General features: G+C 49.1%; 1 protein-coding gene across 1 annotated transcript; it reads left to right on the forward strand.

Annotated features, from left to right (window-relative positions):
- Positions 1 to 209: 209 nt before the first annotated feature.
- atxn7 (ataxin 7) lies at positions 210 to 25,577 on the forward strand. The gene is made up of 13 exons (XM_084440838.1): positions 210 to 291; positions 3,427 to 3,523; positions 6,832 to 7,050; positions 7,225 to 7,293; positions 11,204 to 11,308; positions 17,102 to 17,357; positions 17,572 to 17,876; positions 18,122 to 18,204; positions 18,348 to 18,604; positions 19,172 to 19,370; positions 19,946 to 20,067; positions 20,222 to 21,419; positions 22,615 to 25,577. The coding sequence occupies exons 3-13, from the start codon at positions 6,840 to 6,842 to the stop codon at positions 22,630 to 22,632; spliced, it is 2,823 nt and encodes a 940-aa protein (XP_084296964.1). The 5' UTR covers positions 210 to 291; positions 3,427 to 3,523; positions 6,832 to 6,839; the 3' UTR covers positions 22,633 to 25,577.
- Positions 25,578 to 25,969: the final 392 nt, after the last annotated feature.

Genomic DNA, 25,969 nt, shown 5'->3' on the forward strand with positions numbered 1-25,969 from the left:
CATTGGTAGTATAAATATCCCCACTTACTGCGATAAATAAAAACAAATTTTTGCCGAAGTAGTGGCAAAACCCTGTGAAAATAGCAGCGGACGTGCGTGCGTGCTGGTGAAGTGACGTTCCCAGAATGCAGTCTGGTAAACAGACATGGCCGCCCCTGGTAAAGACCTCCACAGTCCATGAACATTGCATTCGTTCTTTTTTCACGATCTTCCTTCTTTGATTTCCACCCCGACTCAACAGATTTCTATCCGTCTGGAGTCACTTTAACACCCCAATCGCCCAGGACCTTGGTAAGAGCCGAGTTATTTCACTGACATGGTGGCTGTTAACGACTTCTGTGCTGTGCTTTGACAGCTTGGAGACACGGCTGGCCGTTAAGGTGCGTTCGTTTATAACTGGGAGGTGGTAAATTGCGACTTGCTACTAGGAATGATTAAATAAAACACTGCATTAACTCGCACTTCCTCGTCGCAAATTCGGATTTGTTTCTCAGCCCCTAGTTGCTCGAATGCACTAGATATAACTAGGTAACTGTGATATAATGGTATATAGATATAACTAGGTAACTGTGATATAATGGTATATAGATATAACTAGGTGACTGATATAATGGTATATAGATATAACTAGGTAACTGTGATATAATGGTATATATATATAACTAGGTAACTGTGATATAATGGTATATAGATATAACTAGGTAACTGTGATATAATGGTATATAGATATAACTAGGTAACTGTGATATAATGGTATATAGATATAACTAGGTAACTGTGATATAATGGTATATAGATATAACTAGGTAACTGTGATATAATGGTATATAGATATAACTAGGTGACTGATATAATGGTATATAGATATAACTAGGTAACTGTGATATAATGGTATATATATATAACTAGGTAACTGTGATATAATGGTATATAGATATAACTAGGTAACTGTGATATAATGGTATATAGATATAACTAGGTAACTGTGATATAATGGTATATAGATATAACTAGGTAACTGTGATATAATGGTATATAGATATAACTAGGTAACTGTGATATAATGGTATATAGATATAACTAGGTAACTGTGATATAATGGTATATAGATATAACTAGGTAACTGTGATATAATGGTATATAGCTCGAATGCACACAGGTCGGAGGTAAGTATTTTCCCACTTCCGACTTGCCACCTCCGACCACAAACGAACGCACCATTAGGCTAGCTAATGCTAGCGAGCCACTAGCTGTTTAGCTAGCTGGGCACTCCTCGAGTGTCAGAGGGCAACATCTACCAACAGTTGTATTGAGTGAGCATTTGTAACAGTAAGCATCCTCATACCAACACCTATACAGGACATTCCTCTACATTCTGGTTATTTTAGCAGGTGTCGTGGCTAGGCATATTTCTGCAATATACTTGATAATAAATATAGCCTAGTCTAGGCTACATCTGTGTTTATTGAAACTTGAGTGATTGTGCCAATACTGTATTACAGTAACCGAAATCATGTTTTATAGATTGATAGTGTAGCTTATGTCATGTTAATGTGTGCACTCGAAATGTGTCGAGTAAATGAGCTGGCTCACGTTAAGCTTGCTTGCTCTAGTTTAGACTTGGTTTGTGCTGACCGAGATAACGTTATAAAGTGTAACTGTCGAGAAGTTGTGCCTATTAAAGTGTCAGAAGTTAGATGGAGTTCCAGCAAGTGGAATTAAAGGTGTGTGTTTATTTTGGGTGCCTTTAGTGTGGCACACTTTGTTCACTTTAAGTTTAGCTAGCTAATCATTTACTAGGCTGTGCAGTTATATGATAAAGTAGTGCTCAATTATGAAAACAATATTGACTCGCCTGTCAGATTAACTTATGTCACAACATAAGTATTTATAAAAGAACGGAATCGCAGATCACGTACCTCTGATTAGTTAGTTTACCATGTTAGGTTGTTCAGTGTGTATTCACGGCCCATGTTTGCCAGATTTTTTTGTTTTCTGCTCTGCTCTCATACTGCCCCTGTCTTGTACACAACACATTAAGAGGAGCACAGGGCGCGCGCCCTTGGCACAAATAAGGTTCCTTAATTCAAGGGCGCAATCCAGCTGTCAGGCCCTCCAGATGCGACTTTCATTCATAAAACTTTGATTGGGAGGTTTGTGGTTTTCAAACAACTCCATTCTCGTTACTGGTTCAATGGTCTGTCCTAACTTGGGTACGTATTATCAAGGCTATCACCCCTAGAGGTGTGACACTCACGCTGCTTGTCACATTGATCTTATCGATTGCAGCGGGATAACAGTGGCAGAGGATGGCCGGAATTTCTAGCTTTCTGATTTAAGATCATTGGAAGTATCTGGCATTGAAATACTCCATCCCCACTCTACCTAACAAATCAAAATTGATAGACAGTCTTTACAGTGTAGGTTCCCACCTCATGAAGGCCTTAACCTAGTATTTTGATCATTGCAGATAGCATTTAGTAGCCTATTAGCAGCCTTGACACACCAAAGCTAGGTTTAGGCAGTAGTCAGTAGGCTAGGCTGCCATGTATAGTTGGCCTCGGCCTATGTATTGACATGAGTATTGAGTATGCCCAGCTGTGTAACCCTACATAATGAGACATTCCAGAAGAAGCTTTCTTGGTTGAAATGCTTACAGGCAGGTAGGCATCCCGCCACTCTTACTGCTTTAGCCCAGTCAGGATCCTCATACCAACACCTATACAGGACATTCCTCTACATTCTGGTTATTTTAGCAGGTGTCGTGGCTAGGCATATTTCTGCAATATACTTGATAATAAATATAGCCTAATCTAGGCTACATCTGTGTTTATTGAAACTTGAGTGATTGTGCCAATACTGTATTACAGTATATAGACCTAACTGGTTTTGTCCTATACAACATGTTTTAAGATATAGGCACCCTAGTAAATTGTAGAAATTATAGCTGATGAACTCTCCACCAAGACCCCCCCCCCCCCACACACACACACACACACACACACAAACACAATCAAAAAGAAAGTTTTTTTTTTTTTTCTTTCACTGCAGCTGTTGTTTTCTGTGTGTGTAATCTTTGAAAGGGATTATTGGGCTGCAAAACTGCAGGGCTCTGGAGTCGTTAACTAGGGATAGTGCTTATTGGATAGGATTACAGTACAGTGGCGAGGAGCTCCATAAGTAGCTCATGGGTGTTAGCCGCTGCAGCGAGAAAAGCTGCCGACCAGAGGGCCTGCCCGGCTGGCCAGCCTCTGCAGCCAGATCCCTGAGCAGGGTCTGGAGGCGGTGGTTCCTTGAAGAAAGACAACTTCATAAATCCCTGAACAGTGGTCAGGTCTGAGGCTTTAAGACCAGTATGAGTATGAATGAACCCGATCCCTACTTGTCTCCTACTCAATCTCTCTTTTTTCTCTCACCCCCTTCCAGATTTCCTCTCTAGCTTGTGTGGCGGCCATTGATCACCCACACCGATGACGATCTACTAATCGACTTAAGACTGAGTTCCCTTTTCACATTTGACAAGGTATGGTTTCACTAAGCAAGATGATTTGTGTTCATTCACCACTTATTGTCTACACATCGCTAGATGTGGACTTGTGTCACTGTATTATTTTAAAAAAACAATCAGATTCTGCACCTTGCACAGTACCACAGAGCTGTGAGCGCACAGACATCTTCTCACAAAGAGGCAGAGTGTGAGACAGACCGTGCTGTTTGATTGCTGTTTTATGACGCAGGGAAATATGACAACAATGAATGTTTCATTAATGTCCTTTCACAGCCATTTTTATTTTCAATATCCAGCTACTTACATGCTTTAGCCTGGTCTGCAATCGGGGTTGTTTGAGCCAAGGGGCCCACACGTCTCACTGGGAGGACGCACATTTGCAGCTGAGAGGGAGGCTAAATGATGATTGGCGGCTGGCAAGGCTGAAGAAACCTGCTGAAATTGAGTGCTGATGCAGCTAAATGTTGTCATAAAACAAGGACTATGTGCAAATTAATGACACAGAAGTATATCAATTTTTCGTCCCCCACCCAGATGAAATCAAAGGGTGGAGATGGGGGGTAATAATTTGACCCCTGTACGTTAGTGCGTGTGGCATACGTGCTGTACGTTAGTGCGTGCGTGTGTTCGTATGTCAATCAATCAATCAATCAAAGCTTTATTTGTATAGCGCATTTCATACCCAGAGGCGACACAATGTTGCGTGTGTATGTGCGTTGTGCATCCGTCCGTCACACAAAAAGCTGTACTTGGTACCTACGTAGAAGTATCATCTATTCTACCCAGTAGTCAATCTACTTTCTAAATCCAGTTCAGAGCTTGGGGTGTTTAGTAGCTCTTGGGGTGCTTGTTTTCCACCTGGATTTATTTGCGCCACTAGATGGAGACATTTTGTATAGTCATGCCGTTAGATGTGGTTGTGGCTAGATGGGGTACAGCTACGGCCTGTGCAGGAGGCTAGTTCCCATAAATGCAGAGACTGGTCAAACCCTGACCTTAACCCAACCCTATACCCAAGCCTAACCTTAACCCTAAGCACAACCCTTAACCTAACCTTAACCCTAACCTTAACTTACAGTACTTAAATTACAGCACTTTGTATATTCCACCCATTTTAGGGAAGCAAAAGTATTTGGAGAAATTCACTTGCGTATGAATAGAAATGAACTAGAAATGGTACTCAGAGAGCACAGACCTCCGCCAATGAATGCATATTGTGGCTGTGTGCACATGCAAGTGCGGGCGAGTAGGACATATTTGGCATTGCTGCATTCGTTAGGTCAAAAGCTTTATGCCAGTCTAAACCCCGTGTCTCTGTGACCTTCCCATGTCGAGATATGGCCGTTTCAATTCCCCCCCATTCACAATGAACCGGGGCAGTTTTATGCCCAAAAATTTAGTCCAAAATGAATGGGTTTGTCACTGCAACATACGTTTTATAAGCATTTCCTTGTACATGGTACCCGTATCTTGTACATGTGACAAATAAACATGCTTGAATGTGGTTTATTTGTTTGCTAGGCGTACAATGTACAATGAAATGCTTAGCTGTGCCCAACGTTTCAGCGAGCCATAAAGCGAATGGTGCTGGGCCCTGATATGTAAAATGAAGTGCAAACTATGCCTGCCCTAAATACTGTACAAACCGGACGGGTCTGATTGGTTTGGCAATGTTTTCCACTTCAAACATTTGTAAAATGTGAGACCAGATGTTATCTTTTTCAATGATTTGTTGTTGCAGTCTTACTTATTTGTATTTTTTGTGTGTTTTGTATGCAGGGCTCCCTTGCAAAAGAGATCTCTGTCTCTAAGGGTTTCCCTACTAGAAATGGTCTTTGGAGAGCACAGGCCTCCGCCCATTAATGCATTTTGTGTCTCTGTGCGCACGCATGTGACTTTGAGCAGGACATGTTTGGTATTGCTGCATTCGTTAGATTGAGAGCTTTACACCAGTCCAAACCATGTGTCTCTCTGACCTTCTTCCCATGTCAAGATATTTCACTCCTGAGACTAAGTCCAAAAAATGAATGGAGGTGAATGGCCGGCCTGGCCGTGTTTGGGCGGCTTGTGGACCCGCCCTGTGAGTTTTTGCGTAATCCTGATAACGGACTGACGGACATACAAACAAAAATGAGTCCATAAAATGAATGGGGGTGAATGGCCGGCCGTGTTTGGTCACTCCAAAATGTAATGGGTTCTATGTTGGAACATGATACATGCTTCCACCGCGTTTCATGAAAATCGGTCTGGTAGTTTTTAGCGTAATCCCGATAAAGAACCAACGAACGATCAAACACACACCACCGAAAACATTACCTCTCACCCTGCGCTGTCGCTGGGATGGAGGTAATGAAGACAGATGTTGAAGTGAGACAATAACTTTCCTCTCATATCTCTATAGAGCAACCTTTGCTATCTGTCAGGCTCTCATACCCCTTAGTTGACAATGATTTTGAAAGACCCAAACACCAACACCTACCCAGGGACCCCCAGAAAAAAAGAATGTTTTAAGTAATTAGAGTGTAGTTTATTTCACTGAAATGTTCATTTTGAAAGTGAAAGTGGATACAATTCATGGAATATTGTGCAACCTTGCAGCCATTTGGGAGTGTAAATGACGTGATAAACGTGCAGTGTGATTTAGATGACGAGGGACCCGATTCCTAGATCATGCTGGTTCTTTAGAAATATAATCCGCACAGCGCACTGATGAAAAAAGGGTTGTGAAATATGAATCGACCTACCGAAGAGCCAGACGTTTTATGCGCGGGCTTTTAAGTACAAGTAGGATCAAAATAATGATGATTTGACCTTTTATTTGAGGAAGACCGTCTGGCATGGGTGCATATGTGCGGGATACAGCTCATGATGTTGAGCCAAATTGTTGTTATACTTGATATGACATAATATAACGCATTCTATATCCCTATCTCGAGTGACTTGATTTTGTCATGAATCAGACTCAAAGTGAATGTGAATCTTTCAGATATTTCGTTTCGCACCCAACGTCCTGGGATAGGGTAACCTAATCAATGACCCGGATTTATTCTTTACACTAAGGGAGGTGAAGTTGGTTCCTCCTTAAAGTTTTATCTCGACTCTGATATCTGCGATTGCTCAGAATGGATGCACCGGGGGAAACACCGTCATGCCCCCCTCTCGTAAAAAACCCAATGACTTCAGTCCAGTGATACTAGCTCTGCCCTAGACATCATTAATCCGAGATTGAACGGACAGTGAAACATGCGTCCGCCCGTGTTAATGAGTCGAGCGATCCCGAGTCCACCACCTTAACCGCTTACTGCTGTTTTGTTACATTGTAGCGGAAAGAATGTCGGAAAGGGCCGAAGATGACGTCAGGGGGGAGCAGCGCAGAGCGGCCAGGCAGCTGAAGCAGCAGCAGCAGCAGATCCAGCGGGGAGGAGAAAGCTCCACAGCAATGGCGACTGTTGCGGAGCGCAGATCCCTGCCTAGTCCAGAAATAATGCTGGGACAGCCTTGGAGCAACTGGGTCGATGCTGCCAAACTACACGGCAACGACGGTGAGCGCCCGCCCGTCCCGGATGTGTGTGTCGAAAAGAGACATAGCCGAGCTTTTTTCAGCCGATTGCGTGCAGTTTGGGGAATATGAAGAAACGCATACTGGTAGCAACAGCACGGGCAAAGCAAGTGCAACTCTTGATCGGTCTTATGTGTGTCCAACCACTTCCTTTTAGGTGCTGAATCGGAGGAAAGTTTCAAAGAGTTCGGGAAAAATCGAGAAGCCATGCGGTTGTGCAGAGACGGTGAGTACTTCTGCTTCACGCCAATGCCAAGGTGTGTTTTGGTTCTGGTGGTTTTGCACACAGACTTCGCATGCACCGGGCCAAATCTGGTCCTCCCACAAGACAAGTGCACCAGAATGGCAATGCAGACTTGCTTAGTCAATCAAATGAACCCAAAGGCCAACAGTTGATACTTTCTGAGGGGTCTTCGTGTCCCGTGGCCCTATGGTTCACAGGTAACACCTGGGGTGAATCCATCCATATACGAGCTCACACAACTGTCACATGATGGACATCCGTGTGTGTTTGTCACCAGATAGTGAATCTTTCTAATTGTTCTGTAATGTATTGTGGTTGATGAACCCATTGGGAGGGCCACCCCTTCGAGTGGCAGCAGTTAGGGCAGCATAGCAATGATCACAATGTCCCCAGTGAATGAAAACCAGGTAATTTAGGGTGAACACCTGCCCTTCTTTCATAAAAGGTGTGGTCCAAATTCTCCCAAACTAATCTCATTAGTTTTCTTTTTGGTTGCCCACTCATTTTGGTCATAGCATAAATGAAAGGCTCTCCATCTCCGGGTCAGAAGTTGGTCTGCACAGGTGTTGGTCAAGTTCTAGATCTCTCTCCTCCTCCTGCTCAATGCACATTGGCCGGGATGGTCGGAGGAGAGAGAGAGCTTGTGTCTTCCTCTTCATTGGGGTGGATGGGGCTTTTCGAGGAGAGCGAACACAACAAATTGTGAAATGGCTTACGAGTCCCGATGTAGGACTTCCTCTCTCCACTATGTGGGGAATGTTGTCATATCTAGAATTTGGCTGATCGACGTAGGATTACACTTTGGGATGTCAGCGTGTGCCTTTTCTCCTGCTGTAAAGGGGTTATGTAGTTGACTTATCTAATAGTCCTGTTGCATTAGCAAAGAATGGGGTTTGTGTGTACTTCACAGCGACGTTTCACAACTTGGGAAAGTAAGTCACTTGTGTCCCCGGAAGCCTCCATGGGAGGGTGGACCTGACCAATTTACATGCTTGTTGTAGGACAAAATTGATCAGGACCACATTCACATGCCATTAGAGGCAAATATTGACGAAGCTGTGGAGCCAGTAATACCACACAATAGAACCTCATGTTCTTCTGAAATAATCATATTTCTTTTTCTTCAGAGACCTTCAGAGAGTGTCAGTGATCTGGGCCCTTCGTTTGTTTTATTTGATTGACCACAGGGGAATGTGAAAGGCTCTTGGGATGGGAGCTGAGGTAGAAGTGTTTGGGATCCACTAGCGTCCCGTCCCCCCCCCCCCCCACACAGGGAGGAGGCTAGCTGGGATGTAACGGGGCTGTGCCCCCCCCCCCCCCACACAGGGAGGAGGCTAGCTGGGATGTAACGGGGCTGTGTTTCCCCGCACGGTGTTGTCAGTGTTTCCCAACACTGAGAGGTAGACAATGTTCCGGAAAAGGCTTCCAAAGAGCTGCCAGCTAACCCAAATTTGTCTGCAAACAGTTAAAAACACGTGAAATTGCGAGCTACCTGTCCGAGGGAGGGGATGTGACCCAGATGTTGTCACAGCCTGCAGGAGTCTGTGGATCTTCTGAGAAGCTCTCAGCTGGGTTAGTCCTACGGGCTCCAGACTGACCCTTGACCTGCTCACCTCACTCCAGTCTTTTTCTCTGGTCGTTTCACACCATCTGTCCTCTACGGCTTTTGGAATGTCATCTTTTTTTAGCCTCATCGCATATTGTCATTCAGACCCAACGATTGTGAAGTGTGTGTGCGTGTGTGTGTGTGTGTGTGTGTGTGTGTGTGTGTGTGTGCGGGCACGCGTGTTTGTGTGTTGGGGGGTGGGGAGGGGGGGTGGTGTTACGGGGTGGATGACTACACTTCTCTGACATGACTCACCAGATCTGTCCCCTAGTAAAACAAGCGTTATAAGGATGGACTCTCTTGTGTGCGTCTCTCTCTCTCTCTCTCTCTCTCTCTCTCTCTCTCTCTCTCATCTCTCTCTCTCTCTCTCTCCCTCTCTCACACACAACACGCACACACCAGACATGACATTCTCACGACTCATCGTAACAGGAACATGACTGGTTCATATTTCTGCTTCTGATACCTCCTCTCTGACTAAAGCCGGGCTATCTGGGAAGTGTAGTGCCAGCAGCAGGTCATGTCCTAGCCTGTGACAGAGCTGTGACGGTGCTGCGTGTGCAGCCAGCATGTGAGCTAGGAGGCCCCGGTAGCTGCTGCTACTCCACCTGGATCATTCATCACTGCCATGGATGAGGATGGTGAAATTAACTGAACTTGCGTTCTTTCTCTGTCTCTCTCTCTCTCTCTCTCGCTCTCGCTCTCTCTCTCTCATTTGCTCACTCCCGGTCTCTCTCGCTCTCTCTTTCGCGCTCTCTCTCTTTCTCTCTCTCTCTCTGTCTGTGTTCTGACTGTCTGGCTGCATCCAGACACTCTCTCTCTCCGCCTCTCTTCCTCGTGCTCACTTCCCCACTCTCCTTTTCATCTCCTTACCACAGGAGAAAATGGAGAATGAGAATGTGCTGGCACTACGGAGTTTCAACCACTTTTCAAGCCGGGCCGTTTCAGCGCCGCAGTGCCAGTGTTTTGAATGCAGAGCGGCGAGGTGATTCATGCGGGCACATTTAGCCGAGAGACTGGTGGGACCTTCACCGTGGCCGGTGTACAATAGAACCTTGTTACAACCACCTACATCCGATTTTCTGAGAAAACCACCGGTTGGTTCCCTCAGTTCTCTGCCACTGAAGAATAACCATTTGTGAAAAGCTCGGCCTCGGTTTTTCAAAATGGGATCGGCCTACATGATCTCAAGAAACACCATCGTCTCGCTTACTGTGATAAGAACCATCTTAACGGTTTGATAGCCTAACCAACAAAATGTTGTGTCAAGGGAATCTGATCTTAATCTAACCGACGGCACTCGGTTTTTCCCTGTCCAACCCGACAGCGCTGAAAATTAGTCTGGCTCCGTTGAGCAGTTAAAGCAGACCCTTGACTAAGTGGCCCCAGACACTCGGCCGGTCTTAAGTGGACTCTGGGCTGTGAATTCACCCACGTAGCACTGTGTGACCTGGCACAGAGCACCTGGGCGGGCCTTTGTGTGGACTCTTAATAGCCCTAAGCGATGTCTGAAGGGCCCTCGACGACGGAGGGGCCCCGCTCCTCCGCCCCTGACTCCTCACAGCGCTCTGGGCCGCCTCTTAATTAGCCCTCTTAATTAGCTCGCGGTCTGTGAGAGAGAACAGTTTTTTTTTGTTTTTTTTCATCACGCCCTGATCCGGCGGTGCGCCCCTTCCGACGCCCGCAGGCGTTTTCCGAGAGGTGTCTGACCTCGGCGGAAACGAGGCGAGCCGCGCGCCGCCGGCGCGGAACACCGCGGGAGGTCTCGTCCGTCGGCGCCGCAGATTGTGTGGACCAGACAAAACGCACGGTAGATTCAACGTGTACTTAGACTCCCCCCCGGTTTTGCAGTGGAACAGATCCTCCTCTTGTGTCTGCTGCTGGCTGAGCTATATTTCAGCCAGTGGGTGCCTCGGGCGGACAGGTAACCTTTGGATCGCTGGCTCCGGTCTCCTTGTCCTTATCTCTGGGTGCTGTCTGTCTTCTCTGAATCAGGGCGAGTACCTGGGAACGCTCTGTGTGTGTGCTGTTAGCGTAGGGGTCTACACACTTGGCCAATGGAATGCACTCTTTCTGTTGTGATTGTAGCTGATTGGTTATCCCCAGGACGAGGCCAAAGGCCTGCTTTTGGTTTTAATGATCAACCTGACGGTGAGACATTTGAGGGAAGACTCATCTGGCGTACACAATGTGTTTACAGGCAACTCTCTGTATCTGCGCACAATGTAGGCCTGCTTGTTTACACTGTTGTCTGTGCTTTCTGTCTCTGTCCCTTTGGATTCCCAGACATGCCCATATTTGGCCAGTGTCCTGCGAAGGATGACTTCTACCTGGTGATGTGCAGTCACTGCAGTCAGGTAGTGAAACCCCAGGCCTTCCAAGCACACTACGGTAAGATCTCCCCCGCATTCTCTCTCTTTCACACGGGCTGGAACACACACACACACACACACACACAAAGCTCAGCTAGAGAGATGGGACGACGGCCGCGAGATCCCTGCTCGGAGCGTACCTGCTCTGTGTGCGCGTGCATGTGGGTCAGTATTTGCACATTAACACACTTGGGGGTATATTAGCGCGCGCACACACACACACACACACACACACACACACACACACACACACACACACACACACACACACACACACCACACACACACACACACATCCTCCCCTGCGCTCTCAGGTAACGTGAGAGCCCAGCAGGCCCGGTCTTGTGATTTCCTCTGCTTCCCCCCTGTGTGTTTGCGGTCCTCCATCTTAATATTTCATGAGCTCCCCGGAGGCCACGCCCTCCTCTCTGTGAGCGCTGCCTCGCGTGTTGTCTTAGCATGTTGAGCCGGGCCTGAGGTGACTCGAGAGACGTCTTAATCATATTCTGAGGACAGAGTATTCCTCCGCCTCTGCCGGCGGTATCACAACTTTGCCGCTGTGATCCGAGCTCTGGGGAGACCTGATGAATTATAGATCTCCGAATCAAGCCGGGATCACTTTGCGGCGGATCTCGTTAAAACCAACAGAGTGAACACGCGCACACACACACGCACACACACTGGTACTTCATACCAATTAGTTTCTCCCGCTCAGTCAGACAGTGAAGATCCAGGACGGCAGAAGGTTAGATGAGGTGACTCTTAACCACTAGCCAGAGGGAGATAAGTTTTCTCCTTGGAGGGGTGTAGACTGATTTTAAGGGGTTTCAGCCACAGTTGAGTCTGCGAATGAAATTCAAGTCTCACCAAAGTGTTTTGTTTTACTACTTGACTGTTGTTCTAACTTTGTAGTTCGTTCTCATAGATCAGTCTGTTAAAACTACAAATTCGTCCTGTGTGACATCACTTCCCTGTCCTCTTCATCCTGAATCTGTCACTTCCTTTTTTACGTTATAACCTATCGACCTCGTCCCCATCTGACTCACTCGAGCCCGGATTCACTTCCTGTGCTCTTGTCCGAATTGCAAATCGTAACATAGAATAAACTATTGTCTTTGTTTGAAACCAGCTTGACCGACCACTCAGCGTGTTCTTTGAAATCTAAACTAAACCAAGTAAGATTTTTCCTTTACAAGTCCCTCAATTCTTTCCAGTATTATCTAGTGTTGATTATATACCGTGTCATTGCAGACTGGTCAGGTAGGGACATGTAAGTCCGGCTGGGGACCAGAGGGGCCTATTGTGAGGGCCCTTATGGAAATGTAGGTTTAGTCTTCTTTGTGTCATTACATTAGGGGCGGCTGTAGCTCAGTTGGTAGAGCGGGTCGTTCAGTGATCGAAGGGTCAGTGGTTCGAATCCCAGCTCCAACTGTCCACATGTCGAAGTGTCCTTGAGCAAGACACCTAACCCCAAATTGCTCCCAATGAGCAGGTTAGCACCTTGCATGGCAGCTTCCGTGAATGGGTGAATGAGAGGCCATTGTAAAGCGCTTTTGAGTGCCGCTAAGGTGGAAAAGCGCTATATAAGTGCAGTCCATTTACCATTACGTCAAGTAAACGTCAAATTAATTAATTTGGCAACAGTGAAAAAATGACAATGCAATGCCCTGTGTTTTGGTTTTTAGAATCGGTGTCTCTGTCGTAGGTATCAGCTACGCTTGCAGGTGGAAACATCTGAACCGTTAGTTCCTCATCCGAGTGCCTGACTAGATCAAAAGTATTCTCTCACCAGGAGCATGTTGTAGGTGCGACAGTTCACAGGACCGGCCACCAGAGGGAGACACTCTAATACTAGAGTACCATAGGGAGCATACTGTGAAGACACTTAGGAGAGTGGAGGAGTGACGGGCTCTGAGCCCATGAGTCAGAGAGAATGGCCCTGTCCCAATACCCACCCTACGCCCTACACCCCTCACTGAGGTGTGCACTCTTGTTACGTATTTCCAGAGGCACGCAAGGGCACAGACAAGTGTGAAAGTCCGCACTTTTTTTTCATAAAGACATGCAACGTATGAATGTGAATGAATGTTGGTGGTGGATGTGAATGAATGTTGGTGGTGGTGGGAGGGGCCGTAGGCGCTGATTGGCAGCCACGCTTGTGTCAGTCTGCCCCAGCTGTGGCTACAGATGTATCTTACCACCACCGGTATGACTGTCTGAATGAATACCGGACTCTGTAAAGCGCTCTGGGTATCATAAAGGGCGCTATATAAATCCAACTTGACTTTACGAGGCTGCTTCAAAACAAATTTTGGGACACCCTCTGTGACATAAATCGTCGTTCGACATCTCTCACAGCTGTTTTCCGTCTTTTGCCGAGTTTCAACACGGGCATTCTCTGTTCCCTAATCTAGTTTAATAAGAACAGTGGTCCTCATTCCTGAACGCAGTTAAGAAAAAGTAAAATAAAATAAAAACTCCAATTACGAAGTTCCCGGGACAATTCTGGCATTCCTGAATGGTTTCTTATCTGGGATTTGTTCTTATCTAAGAACAGGATTTAAGAACGCGGAAATGCAGTCGTAGATGAACCAGATTGGAGTGCGCCCGTTCGCAAGGGCTGAATTCATGAGAGATCTGAGGTGATTGCATTCACATCAATTCTACAGACATCCTAGGCTTGAAATAATAATAATAATAATACATACGAGAATATTTGTATGATTTCCAATTACGTTTCACATTTATAGTCATGATTCTATGAGGCATTGTGGGGTCCTAAAATAAATACAATCACTACATAAGCAAATGGCAGTGAATAAATAAATAAGCACTAAACTCAGTCGCTATACTCAGCACAACAGCAGCTTATAGTCCAAAGTCGTCAGAATGGACACATCTACATTCTGTAAATAAACATGTGAATATCCATAACTCAAATATATCATATGGTCCTAGAGAGTCACACCTCTCTAATCTCCTCAACTTGAGAAGACCCCACCCCAGCGTTGACCTGCAGACAGCCCACTGATCCGCCATGTGGACGGTCTCCCCCCTGTCCTCCGCCGCGAGCCCATCCGCCCGGCGTCAGGGCCGTTGTTTTTTCCCCGGGACGTCCGGGCGTGGCGCCATGCCGTGCGAGAGAGCATTTCCCAGCAGGGGGCGACACGCTGGGGCGTTTGAACAGTCGGCTTCACTCCTGCTTTATTCAGGCTACCAAGCACACACACACACACACACACACACACACACACAGCTAAAAGGCGACAGTTTTGTGTGCGGACCGGAGAATGACGTCTGCCTGGCGTATACGGCCAGTGCTGTGATGAGAGGGCCACGCTGTGACAGGAACGGTGTCACCAGGCCCGCCGGGGACGACCGACAGATTCCTCAACTCGCTCCAAATCAGGCCTAAGAGAGTGTGGGGGGGGGGGAGAAAGAGATATCCGCCAACACTCTGCCGCTATTGGCTACTGCGCGCGCGGTGAAATTGCGACGCGGCAGCAGCAGTGGCCGTTTTTGTTTTACCAGACGACAAGGGGGGGCCCCCCCCCCGTCTCCCTGTCTGTGTCTCCGCGGTAACCAGGGATTCCCCCTAGCTACGAGCCAACCGCCTGGTAGGCTGTGTGAGAAGTAAGACGATAAGGCTCCTCCTCCTCTCCTCCCACCTTCCCGCCCGTCGTTTCTTTATCTCTGCCAGGAGCTCTGCCAGCGACTGGCTCTCCCGGCGCTGGGCAAAGCATTGTGGGAGCGTCACGCCGGGGTTGCCTGCCCGTGAGCCTGCGCGGGGCCGTGCTGCCGGTTTGGGCTGAGAGGAGACGGCAGAGGAAGGAGGGAGGGAGGGAGAGGGAGGAGGCCTAGGGGTGTTCCGCTGCTAGGCAGGCAGGGAGGGGAAGAGAGAGGCCTTATGTGTGAACGGCTTAGCTCTGGGAAACGCCACAGCGCAGAGCGACTCGGCTGCGCCAGCCTGTTTTTACTAACGGAGAGGGAGGGAGGGCGGGTGGCAGCGGCGGGGGCCCCGGGCTGTTTATGCGTTAGCGAAGCGTAGAGAGAGGGATTGTGGGCGATGGGTGTGGCAGCGGTGTGTATGTGTGTGTGTGTGTGTGCGTGTGTTTGTGTTGGCCCTCCCCCCCCCCCCCCCCCCTCTGTAGATCATCAAGGAGGTTATGCAGCTCGCCCACTGAGCCTAAGCCTTGGCCCGCTGCCCAGACCTGCGCAGAGTTAGGCTAGGACACGGCTAGCAGAGTGGGGCTAGGACACGGCTAGCAGAGTTAGGCTAGGACACGGCTATCAGAGTTAGGCTAGGACACGGCTAGCAGAGTTAGGCTAGGACACGGCTAGCGGAGTGGGGCTAGGACACGGCTAGCAGAGTTAGGCTAGGACACGGCTAGCAGAGTTAGGCTAGGACACGGCTAGCAGAGTGGGGCTAGGACACGGCTAGCAGAGTTAGGCTAGGACACGGCTAGCAGAGTGGGGCTAGGACACGGCTAGCAGAGTTAGGCTAGGACACGGCTAGCAGAGTTAGGCTAGGACACGGCTAGCAGAGTGGGGCTAGGACACGGCTAGCAGAGTTAGGCTAGGACACGGCTAGCAGAGTTAGGCTAGGACACGGCTAGCAGAGTGGGGCTAGGACACGGCTAGCAGAGTGGGGCCCGAACCCTAGCCACGAAACCAACAACAGAGACAAACCCTGCTAATCATAGGCTCGCTCCTCTCTCTCTTTCTCTCTCTTTCTCTCTCTCTCTCTCTCTCTGTCTCTCTCTCTCTCTCTCTCTCTCTCTCTCTGTCTCAGACTCTCTCTTTCTCCCTCTGTCTCTGTCTCTCTCTCTCTGTCTCCCTCTCTCTGTCTCTCTCTCTCTCTCTCTCTCTCTCTGTCTCTCTCTCTCTCTCTGTCTGTCTCTCTCTCTCTCTCTCTCTCTCTCTCTCTCTCTCTCTCTCTCTCTCTCTCTCTCTCTCTCTCTCTGGACCCACTTTTTGATCCCTCTATAATCTGTTTAGCTCCAGGTGTGGTCACATTTTCGTTGTGCTTTTTGACATGCCAGCTAGCTAGTGGGTAAACAAGTCGTATAGACTCTATACTATACTACTATACTATACTCTATATATACTATATACTATAGAGGGTCGACCGCCAGTTCATATACAAGCGTAGTCCATCTGACACACTCTCCTGCCGTCTTCTCCCTAGTCACGTGTACAGTGAGAGAGTCAGTGTGCGTTTTTCAGCAGGTCAACCTGATAGACTTTGCGGCGGATAAAACCGTACCGCCAAATTTATTTTTTGGGTTGCGCTGAATCTCAATTGAAGGGAAACACACAGCCCTGCGCTGCTGCTGCCATGCGTTTCTGTCTTTCTTCACAGCGGCAGCCTATTCCAGAATGTTCTATTCTCCCCTGATGTCACAATGGTCTTTTATCAATACTCGCTGCCGACTGCAGACAGGAAATCAAGTGCTTGACCTGTTTCTATTTCGGGATCAGTTGGTAGGCAGCCATCGGACATACCTTCTTATTATTTGTGTAGTGTTTTTTTTTTTTTTTTAGTTCTAAGGGCGTTTGACTGTGAGGTTTACTACCTTCACAATTCACTACCTTCACAATCCACTACATTCACAATCACTCGTTTCATTCGCACCTCACACAGACGTACGGTGTTGCAACGTGGCTCGTGTATAACCGGTCTCATTTCTGACATGAGCCCAAGCTTCACCTTACAGAGCAAACCTGGAGGCTGAGTAAAACCAGGTGGGACTGTGAGTAGGACCGCCGTAGTCCGGTCACCCCTAACCCCGTTTGTCCCTGACCCCCCCAGAGAGAAGACACAGCTCGGCCAGCAAGCCACCCTCCACCGCCGCCCCCTCCTCGACCTTCTCCCTGTCGGCCCTGTCCAGGAACAGGGGCAGCGGGGCGGGGGGCGCCGCCCTGGGCCGGTCCTCCTCCTCCTCCTCTGGCGGGACCAGCGTCTCCTCCTCCAACTCCAAACTCCTCAAACCAGCCAAAGAGAAGCTGCCGGGCCTCCAGCGCAGGCCTCACTTCCCTCCGTTCAGGGTGCTGCACCACGATAAGATGTAAGTGGACCGCCGCCAGCCTGACGCACAAAACAAACGATCCTTTTATTAGCAGTCCGCATCGGGGGGGGGGGTTTGCCTGGCCCTGTCGTTTTGGAGCCCGGCGGTGTGTCGTGAATCCCTCCTCCCCCCTCTCTCCATCTCCGGATCGCTCCTCATCTTCTCCTCCTCTTCTCCTCCCTCACTCTCTCGCTCCTCTCTGTCCACGTCTCAGCTTAAGCCCAGCGGTCAAGGTGGAGAAGATGCACCTGAAGGTGGACCAGTCGGCCAAGCTGGCGCCGGCCCCCGCGGCCCCCCCCTCCTCCTCCTCCTCCTCCTCCAGCACCACTGTGAGCTCCAGCGCCTCGTCCTCGCCTCTCAAGCCAGGCCTTAACTGCCCCTCCATACCAAAGGCACCTCAGCTAGCACCCGGCCAGATCCCCAACGGCAAGGGACACCTCTCGCTGTCCCTGTCCAGCCTGGACAAGAAGCAGGACAGCAGTGCCAGTAGCAGACGTCACCTCTACAAGAGGCTGTCAGGTGGGGCGATGTGACGTGTGAGAACTTCCAAATGTGTCTGGGATCTATTAACGACGATGCGTTGATTCATGAAATCTAGGGAGTGTTGTGTGTGTGTGTGTGTGTGTTGTCGTCATTGTTTTGTAGATGAATTGAAATAACATCCAAAAGTACTGCAGTTAACTCTAGTAAATAACTTCCTAACTTCCTGTTTTCTTTGCTCTCTCCGTCGTCTCCCTCGTCCTCCGTGCGTCTCGCTCCGTCAGAACGGGAGTTCAATCCCGATATCCACTGCGGGGTTTTGGATATGACCGCTAGGAAGCCATGCACAAGATCCCTCACATGCAAGGTACCGCGTCCTGCCCCGCCCCCTGCGCCAGGGGGGTGGGGGGAGGGGGGAGTACTGCCCCAATCACAATGAGGAGATCGAGCCTCTGGCTAGAGACCACAGCGCCCCCTAACCTCTCCTCTCTGCCCCGCCCCTTCCCCCAGACACATTCCTTAAGCCAGCGGAGGGCGGTGCCGGGTCGGAGGAAGCGCTTCGACGCGCTCCTGGCCGAGCACAAGAGCAAGGCCAGGGAGCGGGAGCTCCAGCGGCCCCAGCAGACCCCGCCTCTCAGGGACCCCCACCCCTCCCCCGCCTCCCGCCTCGCCGCCCACGACCCCCACCAGGCGGCCCACGGCAACGGCGACGCCACCAAGCCCCCTCCGGCGGGCAAACCCAAACCTCACAATCCTGGTCTTCCGCGGTGAGTCCTCGCCGCCCCTCACCTGCGCTTGCGACGCCATATTTAATGAAATTAAAAACTAAATAACTCGTCAGCGTTGAAAATGAGGGAAACCTCAATTGCTATGAGTATAAATAAAGGTTTGAAATGAAATATCCTTATATAGAAGTCCTTATGTAGAGGTTAGCCAGTAGCCATGTTTCCATCCACACGTTTTACGCGAATTAAATTATATCGAATAAAAAATGCCTTATGGAAACAGTAAAATTTGATTAAAAGTCATGAAAATCGACAAAAAGTTTGTACTGTCGATCTCATCGGATTTTCTCTTGTTCGATAAAAGTCTTTTGTGATAAATGCTTTATCCGATTTAAAGCTCTAGATGGAAACGCACGTTCACCGGCTTTATTCGCATTCATATTTTTCGAGATCCTCACATAATTCGATTGACAAGTGGATGGAAACATGGCTAGTGTCACGTTCAAGACGAATGTGTATCCGTTAAGATGAAATTACCGTTTTCTTAGCGTTTAAACAGAAACCCGCCTCTTATAACGTCACACCTGTCCCCCCCCCCCTTCCTCTCAGACTGAACAGCAGCATCTCACACGGAGGCGGGGGTCCGCCAGGGGAGCCCTCCCTGGTCCACGAGGCGCCCCACCACTCCGCGCCGGCCGCCGACGGGGCGCTGCGGCACTCCAGCGACGAGGGGGAGAACGAGGAGCGGGAGGAGGGCACGGATAAACTGGACTGTCACTATTCAGGTTATCACCCGCGGCCGGCCGCTGTAAGTCCCCGCCCACCCCGCGCCGCACGAGACGCAAAACGCCTTCCGTGCGAATGATGTCATTACAGCTCCTCATTTAGGGAAGGGTTGTGGCTACCTTGTGATTAAAGCATATCTTAGAAATAACAAGGCCACTGAGATCACCCTCTCTCTTTCCCTCTCTCTTTCTCTCTCTCTCTCTCTCCCTCTCTCTCTCTTTCCCTCTCTCTCTCTCTTTCCCTCTCTCTCTCTCTTTTTCCCTCTCTCTCTCTCTCTCTGTTTCCCTCTCTCTCTCTTTCCCTCTCTCTCTCTCTTTCCCTCTCTCTCTCTCTCTCTCTTTCCCTCTCTCTCGCTCTCTCTCTCTCTCTTTCCCTCTCTCTCTCTCTTTCCCTCTCTCTCTCTTTCTCTCTCTCTCTCTTTCTCTCTCTCTCTTTCTCTCTCTCTCTCTTTCCCTCTCTCTCTCTCTCTTTCCCTCTCTCTCTCTCTCTCTCTTTCCCTCTCTCTCTTTCTCTCTCTCTCTTTCTCTCTCTCTCTCTCTCTTTCCCTCTCTCTCTCTCTCTCCCTCCCTCTCTCTCTCTCTCCCTCCCTGCTCTCAGTACTGCACCTTTGGAAGCCGCTTGTTCGGAAGAAGCTGCTACGCGTTTGACCGGCGCTGGGAGCGACTGCGTTGCACGCTCACCTCCACCATAGACAAGCACGTCAACTCTCAGATGTGGAAGTAAGTGCAGCCCCCGTGTCCAGAATCACCGCTAGACTAGGACCTTCTGTGTAGCCCCTCCTCCTCGCTGAGGGGGGGGGGGGGGCAGCCATGTTGTTTTTGTTTTCCCGGAACGTTAACGCGGCCGGTTGTCCTGCGTCCTCTCCTCCCGTAGGAAGATCCCTTTGGCCTTGGAGAACTCCTCCTCTTGCTCCTCCTCGTCGTCCTCGTCCTCCTCCACGCCGGCCCACAGGACAAGCACAAACTCCCACGGTAGCGCCCCCTCCTCAGGCTTCCTCAGCCCCGCCCCCGCCGCCCCGCCCCCGCCCCCCTACGCCCAGGCCTACGACGGCAAGTCGGCGCTCTCGTACGGGACCACCTTAAACGCCCGCGCGCCCCCGCAGGGCGCCGCGGACCACCCGACCTACGGCGCGGCGCAGGCCAGACAAGTGTCTTCGTCCTCTTCGCCCCAGATGCCTTCAGCCCACTCCTCCTCCTCCTCGGTCCCGGCGGGCAGGGCGGCGAAGTCGCGCTCCGGCGGCAAGTCGTCCTCCTCCTTCCGGCCCAGGGAGCCGTGGTCCTCGGGCTCCGCCGCGCCCGCCACGTCCAACTCCGCCAGCGGGGGCGGCGCCGGGGCCGCCAACAGCAGCGGCGGCGGTAGCAGCTTCGGCTCGGGGAAGAAGAGGAAGAACAGCTCCCTCCTCGGCTCCTCGCACGCCCCTTACGCCTCGGACTCCTCCTCCTCCTCCAACAGCGCCGCCGTCTCCTCCTTCAAGAAGAACTGTGCGAACGCTAACGCGGCTAGCTCAGGGAGCACCTACCACCAAGCCTCGCTAGCCCCTCCCCCCTCCTCCTCCTCCTCCGCCCAGTCTCTCTCTCACAGCGGCGTCCACAGCGTGGGGCTGAACTGTGGGCCCAGCGTGCGGACCAACTCCCTCAGCCTGAAGGCGGAGTCGTCGGGGGGCTCGGCGGGGGCGCCGGGGCCCTCGGCCAGGGGCCCCCCGTCCGGCAGCCCCGCCGAGTCCATCAAGCGCATGAGCGTGGTCATGAACAGCAGCGACTCCACCCTCTCGCTCGGCCCCTTCGTCCACCACCAGACGTCCGAGCACCACGCGGGCCTGGGCCACGCCCACCACGCCGACGGGCGCCTGGAGGGCAGGAAGCGGAAGGGCTCTCCCGCCACCGGCTCCCTCGGCGGGGGAGGGGGAGGGGGGGGAGGAGGAGGTGGGGGGGCGGCGGCGGCGGGGGGAGGGGGGCCGGCCCCGGGCAGGCCCAAGGTGGCCAAGGCCCCCGCCATCAACAACATCCACGGGAAACACGGACGCACAATCCCAGGGGCCGCGGGACTGGCCAACAACTCGCTCATGCATCAGGTGGGTGGGGCCCCGTGCTGTAGCCTAACGCTCATCAGTCACACTATTGGTCGGTTTTCCTAAACACAAAAAAGTAGCGAGTAGACTCTTCCTGGGGGGGGTTTCCTCTGCGCAAAAGGCGAGCACAGACGAGTCCACTTGCTACTTTTTCCGGATCTTTCCGAAGCTGAAAACACTGCAGACTACTGATTGGTCAGGCTGAAAACACTGCAGACTACTGATTGGTCAGGCTGAAAACACTGCAGACTACTGATTGGTCAGGCTGAAAACACCGCAGACTAGTGATTGGTCAGGCTGAAAACACTGCAGACTACTGATTGGTCAGGCTGAAAACACCGCAGACTAGTGATTGGTCAGGCTGAAAACACTGCAGACTACTGATTGGTCAGGCAACAGGCGAAGGGAAACTCAGCCAGACAGGCACTTGTAGACGGCTGACAGGTTCAAATAAGCGCAAATTTCGCAATAGCTGCGATTACGTAATCGAGCTAGAATAGGCTTCACACATTTTCAATCTGTCTGAATCTTCTCCTCTTTGGTCTAATTAGTGGATTAGTTAGCTGTGGTGCCACATTGCACTCACTTGGCATTGGATTGCATTTGCAATCGGACATTTTCATTGGACATTTTTGTGGACCAATGCCGACCAGGCGGGCTGTAGAGCTGCTGGTTGCTAAAAAAAAACACATACGGGATGAAATTCAAACTACTGAAATGGAGAAATGTAACTCCTTAACATAGTAAATCAAGACTCAACATCTGTTTATTGCAATGTATATGGTTCACATACCAGAGATTTCACGAGGGTACACAACATAGGACGGGGTGCAGGACATGACAGGGCAGAACAGTACAAAAAGCAGTGCGACAAAATGCATTGCAATGTACAATTTACGATATTCTGTTAAAAATAAAAAAAATTCTAGTGTACGTACTATATACAGAATGGGTTCTGGTGAGTTTTATGTACAGTGTGTGCAGAGTGTAGCGTGGTGGGTGAGCAGTGTTAATGTACAGCGAGTGCGGTGTGTAAATGTTATAATAATAACCGCTGAACATGTCATTTGTATACCAGTTCCCCACTCTTTCAACACCGATATAACTCAGACGAAGCCGCTCACTATTGCTGCGTTCCATCAGCTGTTTAGTCGTGACGAGCTCCTGACCGGCGGTCTGTTGTCTTGTCTCCCTCCAGCCAAAGGCCCGCCCCTGACAGCGGTAGCCGGGTTCTCTGTCTGGAACGGCGGGGGCCAGGGAGCCGATGGAGTCCGGGGGGGCGGGGGAGGGGGTGCAGCCCGCACTCCGCTCCAGACTGTACGAGGCCTTCTAAAAACCTGCGTTACTCAGCTTCCCACGATCCTCAGGGGTGGAGGAGATCTGGACGGCCCGGTGACGTCATTGTGGAACTATTCCTCCCAAAGCCATGTGAGGGTGCCATGTTAGGGGTGCCATGTGGGTGCTCGGGGCGAAGCCCCCCCCCCGGTTTAGTGTTGTCGTGAGGTCTTCCTGTGGGGGAGGTGGGAGGAGCAGCCGGCCCCCAGACATCAGCTGTTAAGCGCTGGGGTTTCAGGAAAAAGGCTGGGGGGCAAAAACGACTGGGAGTGACTGGACAGCCCACACGACGATCTCTTCCGTATGCGTGCGTGTGTGTGTGTGTACGTACAGTACGTACGTACGCGTTGTGTGTGTGTGTGTGTGCGTGCATGTCCATGTGTGCGTGTGACATGTCAGATTCTGCTGGACTACTGGATTTGTCAAACTTCCACCCCCAACGCCTGATCTCAACGCCTGATCTGAACGCCTGATCTGAACGCCTGATCTGAACGCCTGATCTCAGAAGCCTTGCAATGGGAGGTCAGGAAGCGTAGAAACTACACTACAAACACACTTCAGACACAATCATCGTCATTCTGTTCTGTTTGTTTGAAACACGGTGCGATGCGAGTACGTAACCAGAGGTTATGTAGAGTAGCCACATAGAGAATCACAAGGGGAACACTCAAGTCATTTGTCTGCGACCCAAATAATTATGCAAGTATTACCATCTATGTTTCGTATTATCATTTTCACGGAATTTGAAACTACAAAAAGTCATTGTAGAAATGCGGAAAGCCAGTCAATTTTGCATGCAAATATGGAAAAAGGATGCCAGATGTGCCCGTTTATTTGAATCTTTAGTCAAAGAGCGATCTTGAGGACGTGTTCATTTCCGGAAGCTTTTTCATCATGTACAAGGAACAGCCACAACTCTACCCCCCAACTGTGAACAGCACTAAACCCACTACTTACTGCTAAGACACTTCACTCAAGTCGTGCCCCCCTACGTTAGCCAAAGGCAACCATCGATTTCACTGACTTCAGTGTCTAACCACTAGCAAAGGTGTCGGACCACATGATGCGTTTGAGTAAGTAGAAACTGACCGTTCATCTCTGGTGAGGTTCGTTTTTTTTTTACGCTGCCTTTGCTGCGGCTTCTGGTCTGTAGAGCGGGATGTTCCATCCCACCGGGCAGAGCTGTTAGGGGCGCCATGTCTCTTCACAGTAGCGTAGCGGGTGATGAGTGTGTGTGAAATGTGAAACGATAGGACCGCCATCCAGAGAACTAAGTCTTAACTGGGCAATACTCCCTCCCCGTCTCCCCGAGCTGCTGCAGCTCTCTGTGGAGGCGGGGCTCGTTCTGGTACGAGATTCATGGAGATGACTTCAGATTTTTGTAAAAAAAACTTCACTGATGTCAGGCAGCAAGCATAGCGGAGGAGTGTTTTTGTATCTTTCTTTAGCTTTTTTCTCGTATGTATTGAACAAATATTGAAGTATCCCTATTTGAAAATACATATTTTTTATTCAAATTGTACATATTGAAATATGTATTTTTGCACAGGCATTTTCTTACACACAATTTTTGGTACAATTGAGATCCTCATTATTTATTTAGTAAATTAGATGACAAGTTTAAGAACTTGATTATTTGAAGTGGTTCACTGCCAAGTCTATAATGCAATACGTCTAACTAGAGGTTGAAGCATCTCATGAGTCATGTGCTGGGGTCCTGTAAAAAGGTTGTATTGCCACTGTATCGTGTGTGTGTGTGTGTGTGTGTGTGTCAGTCAGAGACCATTTTCACTCAAGGCCTCACCTCTGCTTCTCCAATTTTTAAGTTGCATCAGAATCAAAGCATAACCGATTGTTATGTTATTTTATGTGACCCAGATGACCTGTTATGTTATTTTATGTGACCCAGATGACCTGTGGTTCTGACATGCCCCGCGGGCTTTAAGATGTCCGTTGTCTAACCCGTTTCCATGGATTCAATCATTCAGACCTTAAAACATTTCATAACTGAAACACTTATTTTTCCTTGAAGGCTGAAGGGACTAAAGCAATCACTAAAGCAAGGAAGATGAATGCTTCAAACAGTGCAACTGCTTGCGTCATTGTTGCCAAACATTGTAATTTGAATCACAGCTTTTTAAAGAAATTCTTAGTTTGCAGCTTTTAGAAATTAATAAAAATAAGAAAGTGCCTGAATTTGTTTCACACTGACTGTTTGAGGACAGAGCTTTTTTGTTTTGTTTTACCTTACTTGAATGTTCAAAGTGTTTTAGGAGCTTGCTTTTAAAATTTGCCTATGAACCCTACATGTGGTAAAACCTGATGGCTTGTCAGCTAGCTGGTAAGAAACACTTAAGTGTTATTTGTTTTGTTTTTTTATTTTGATTTATCAAAAGTTTTCCAGAAAAGAGAAGTGGGAGGTTTGTGCTGACCAGGGAGTGCGGACGCTCCTGGGTTTGCCGTGTTAACAGGTTGTGTTTTGTTTACCCTTGGACTCCACTGACAACTCTTGACTTATTTTCATGTGATGGAAACGTTGCAAAGATGTTTTTTTTGTATTATCAAGCACCATAGACTTGGAATGTGAAGGTGAGAGAACACAGCTTGCTTGTGGGAGGAAAAAAATCCACCGTACATACTCCTGTGTAAAAGTGTGTATAGATGATTTTCTTTTTTGTATACATTATCAAAATCATTTGATCAGCTGGACTTTTGTGTATTGGCTGCTATGTAATTCATGAACAAACATGGTAGGTTAGATTTACTTAATATTTAAAGATTGTATAGTCTATTTGTTTTGTAACAGGTTTCTGTAAATAAAAATAATTTATACTGCTATTTATACAAAAAGCAAACTGTCTCAGCCTCATCTTTAAAAAAAAAAAAAAAATCTTGGACATTGTCAGTCACTCTACATTTAATTCCTTTAATATTCACAATGTATGTCCTTTAATCTACAGATTCAGTGGCCATTGTGAACTCAGACCTGCTATCACTGAGGCCCATTGCTTGATGTTGGATATCACAACCACAAATGGGGCTGTACAATTAACTGTGCACTAATTGTAATTGCAACTATGACCTCTGCAATTAACTAATCACAATAATTCCGTTTTGCATTGAGTGTGTTGCTGGGGGCACGCGGTCGAATCACGGGCGTTTATGCTGACAAATCCCGTGTTCCGGCTGAGTGCGCTGTGACTGCGCACAGACAAATG

The sequence above is a fragment of the Borostomias antarcticus genome, assembly GCF_949987555.1.
Source record: "Borostomias antarcticus genome assembly, chromosome: 7".
Lineage (NCBI taxonomy): Eukaryota > Metazoa > Chordata > Actinopteri > Stomiiformes > Stomiidae > Borostomias > Borostomias antarcticus.

What these genes read in the sequence shown, in the direction of transcription:
- atxn7 (XM_084440838.1), top strand. Translation starts at nt 6,840, where the DNA reads ATGTCGGAAAGGGCCGAAGATGACGTCAGGGGGGAGCAGCGCAGAGCG. An exon ending in CAAACTACACGGCAACGACG is followed by an intron (nt 7,051 to 7,224) that starts GTGAGCGCCCGC and finishes ACTTCCTTTTAG; the next exon opens with GTGCTGAATCGGAGGAAAGT. An exon ending in CAAGATCCCTCACATGCAAG is followed by an intron (nt 18,205 to 18,347) that starts GTACCGCGTCCT and finishes CCCTTCCCCCAG; the next exon opens with ACACATTCCTTAAGCCAGCG.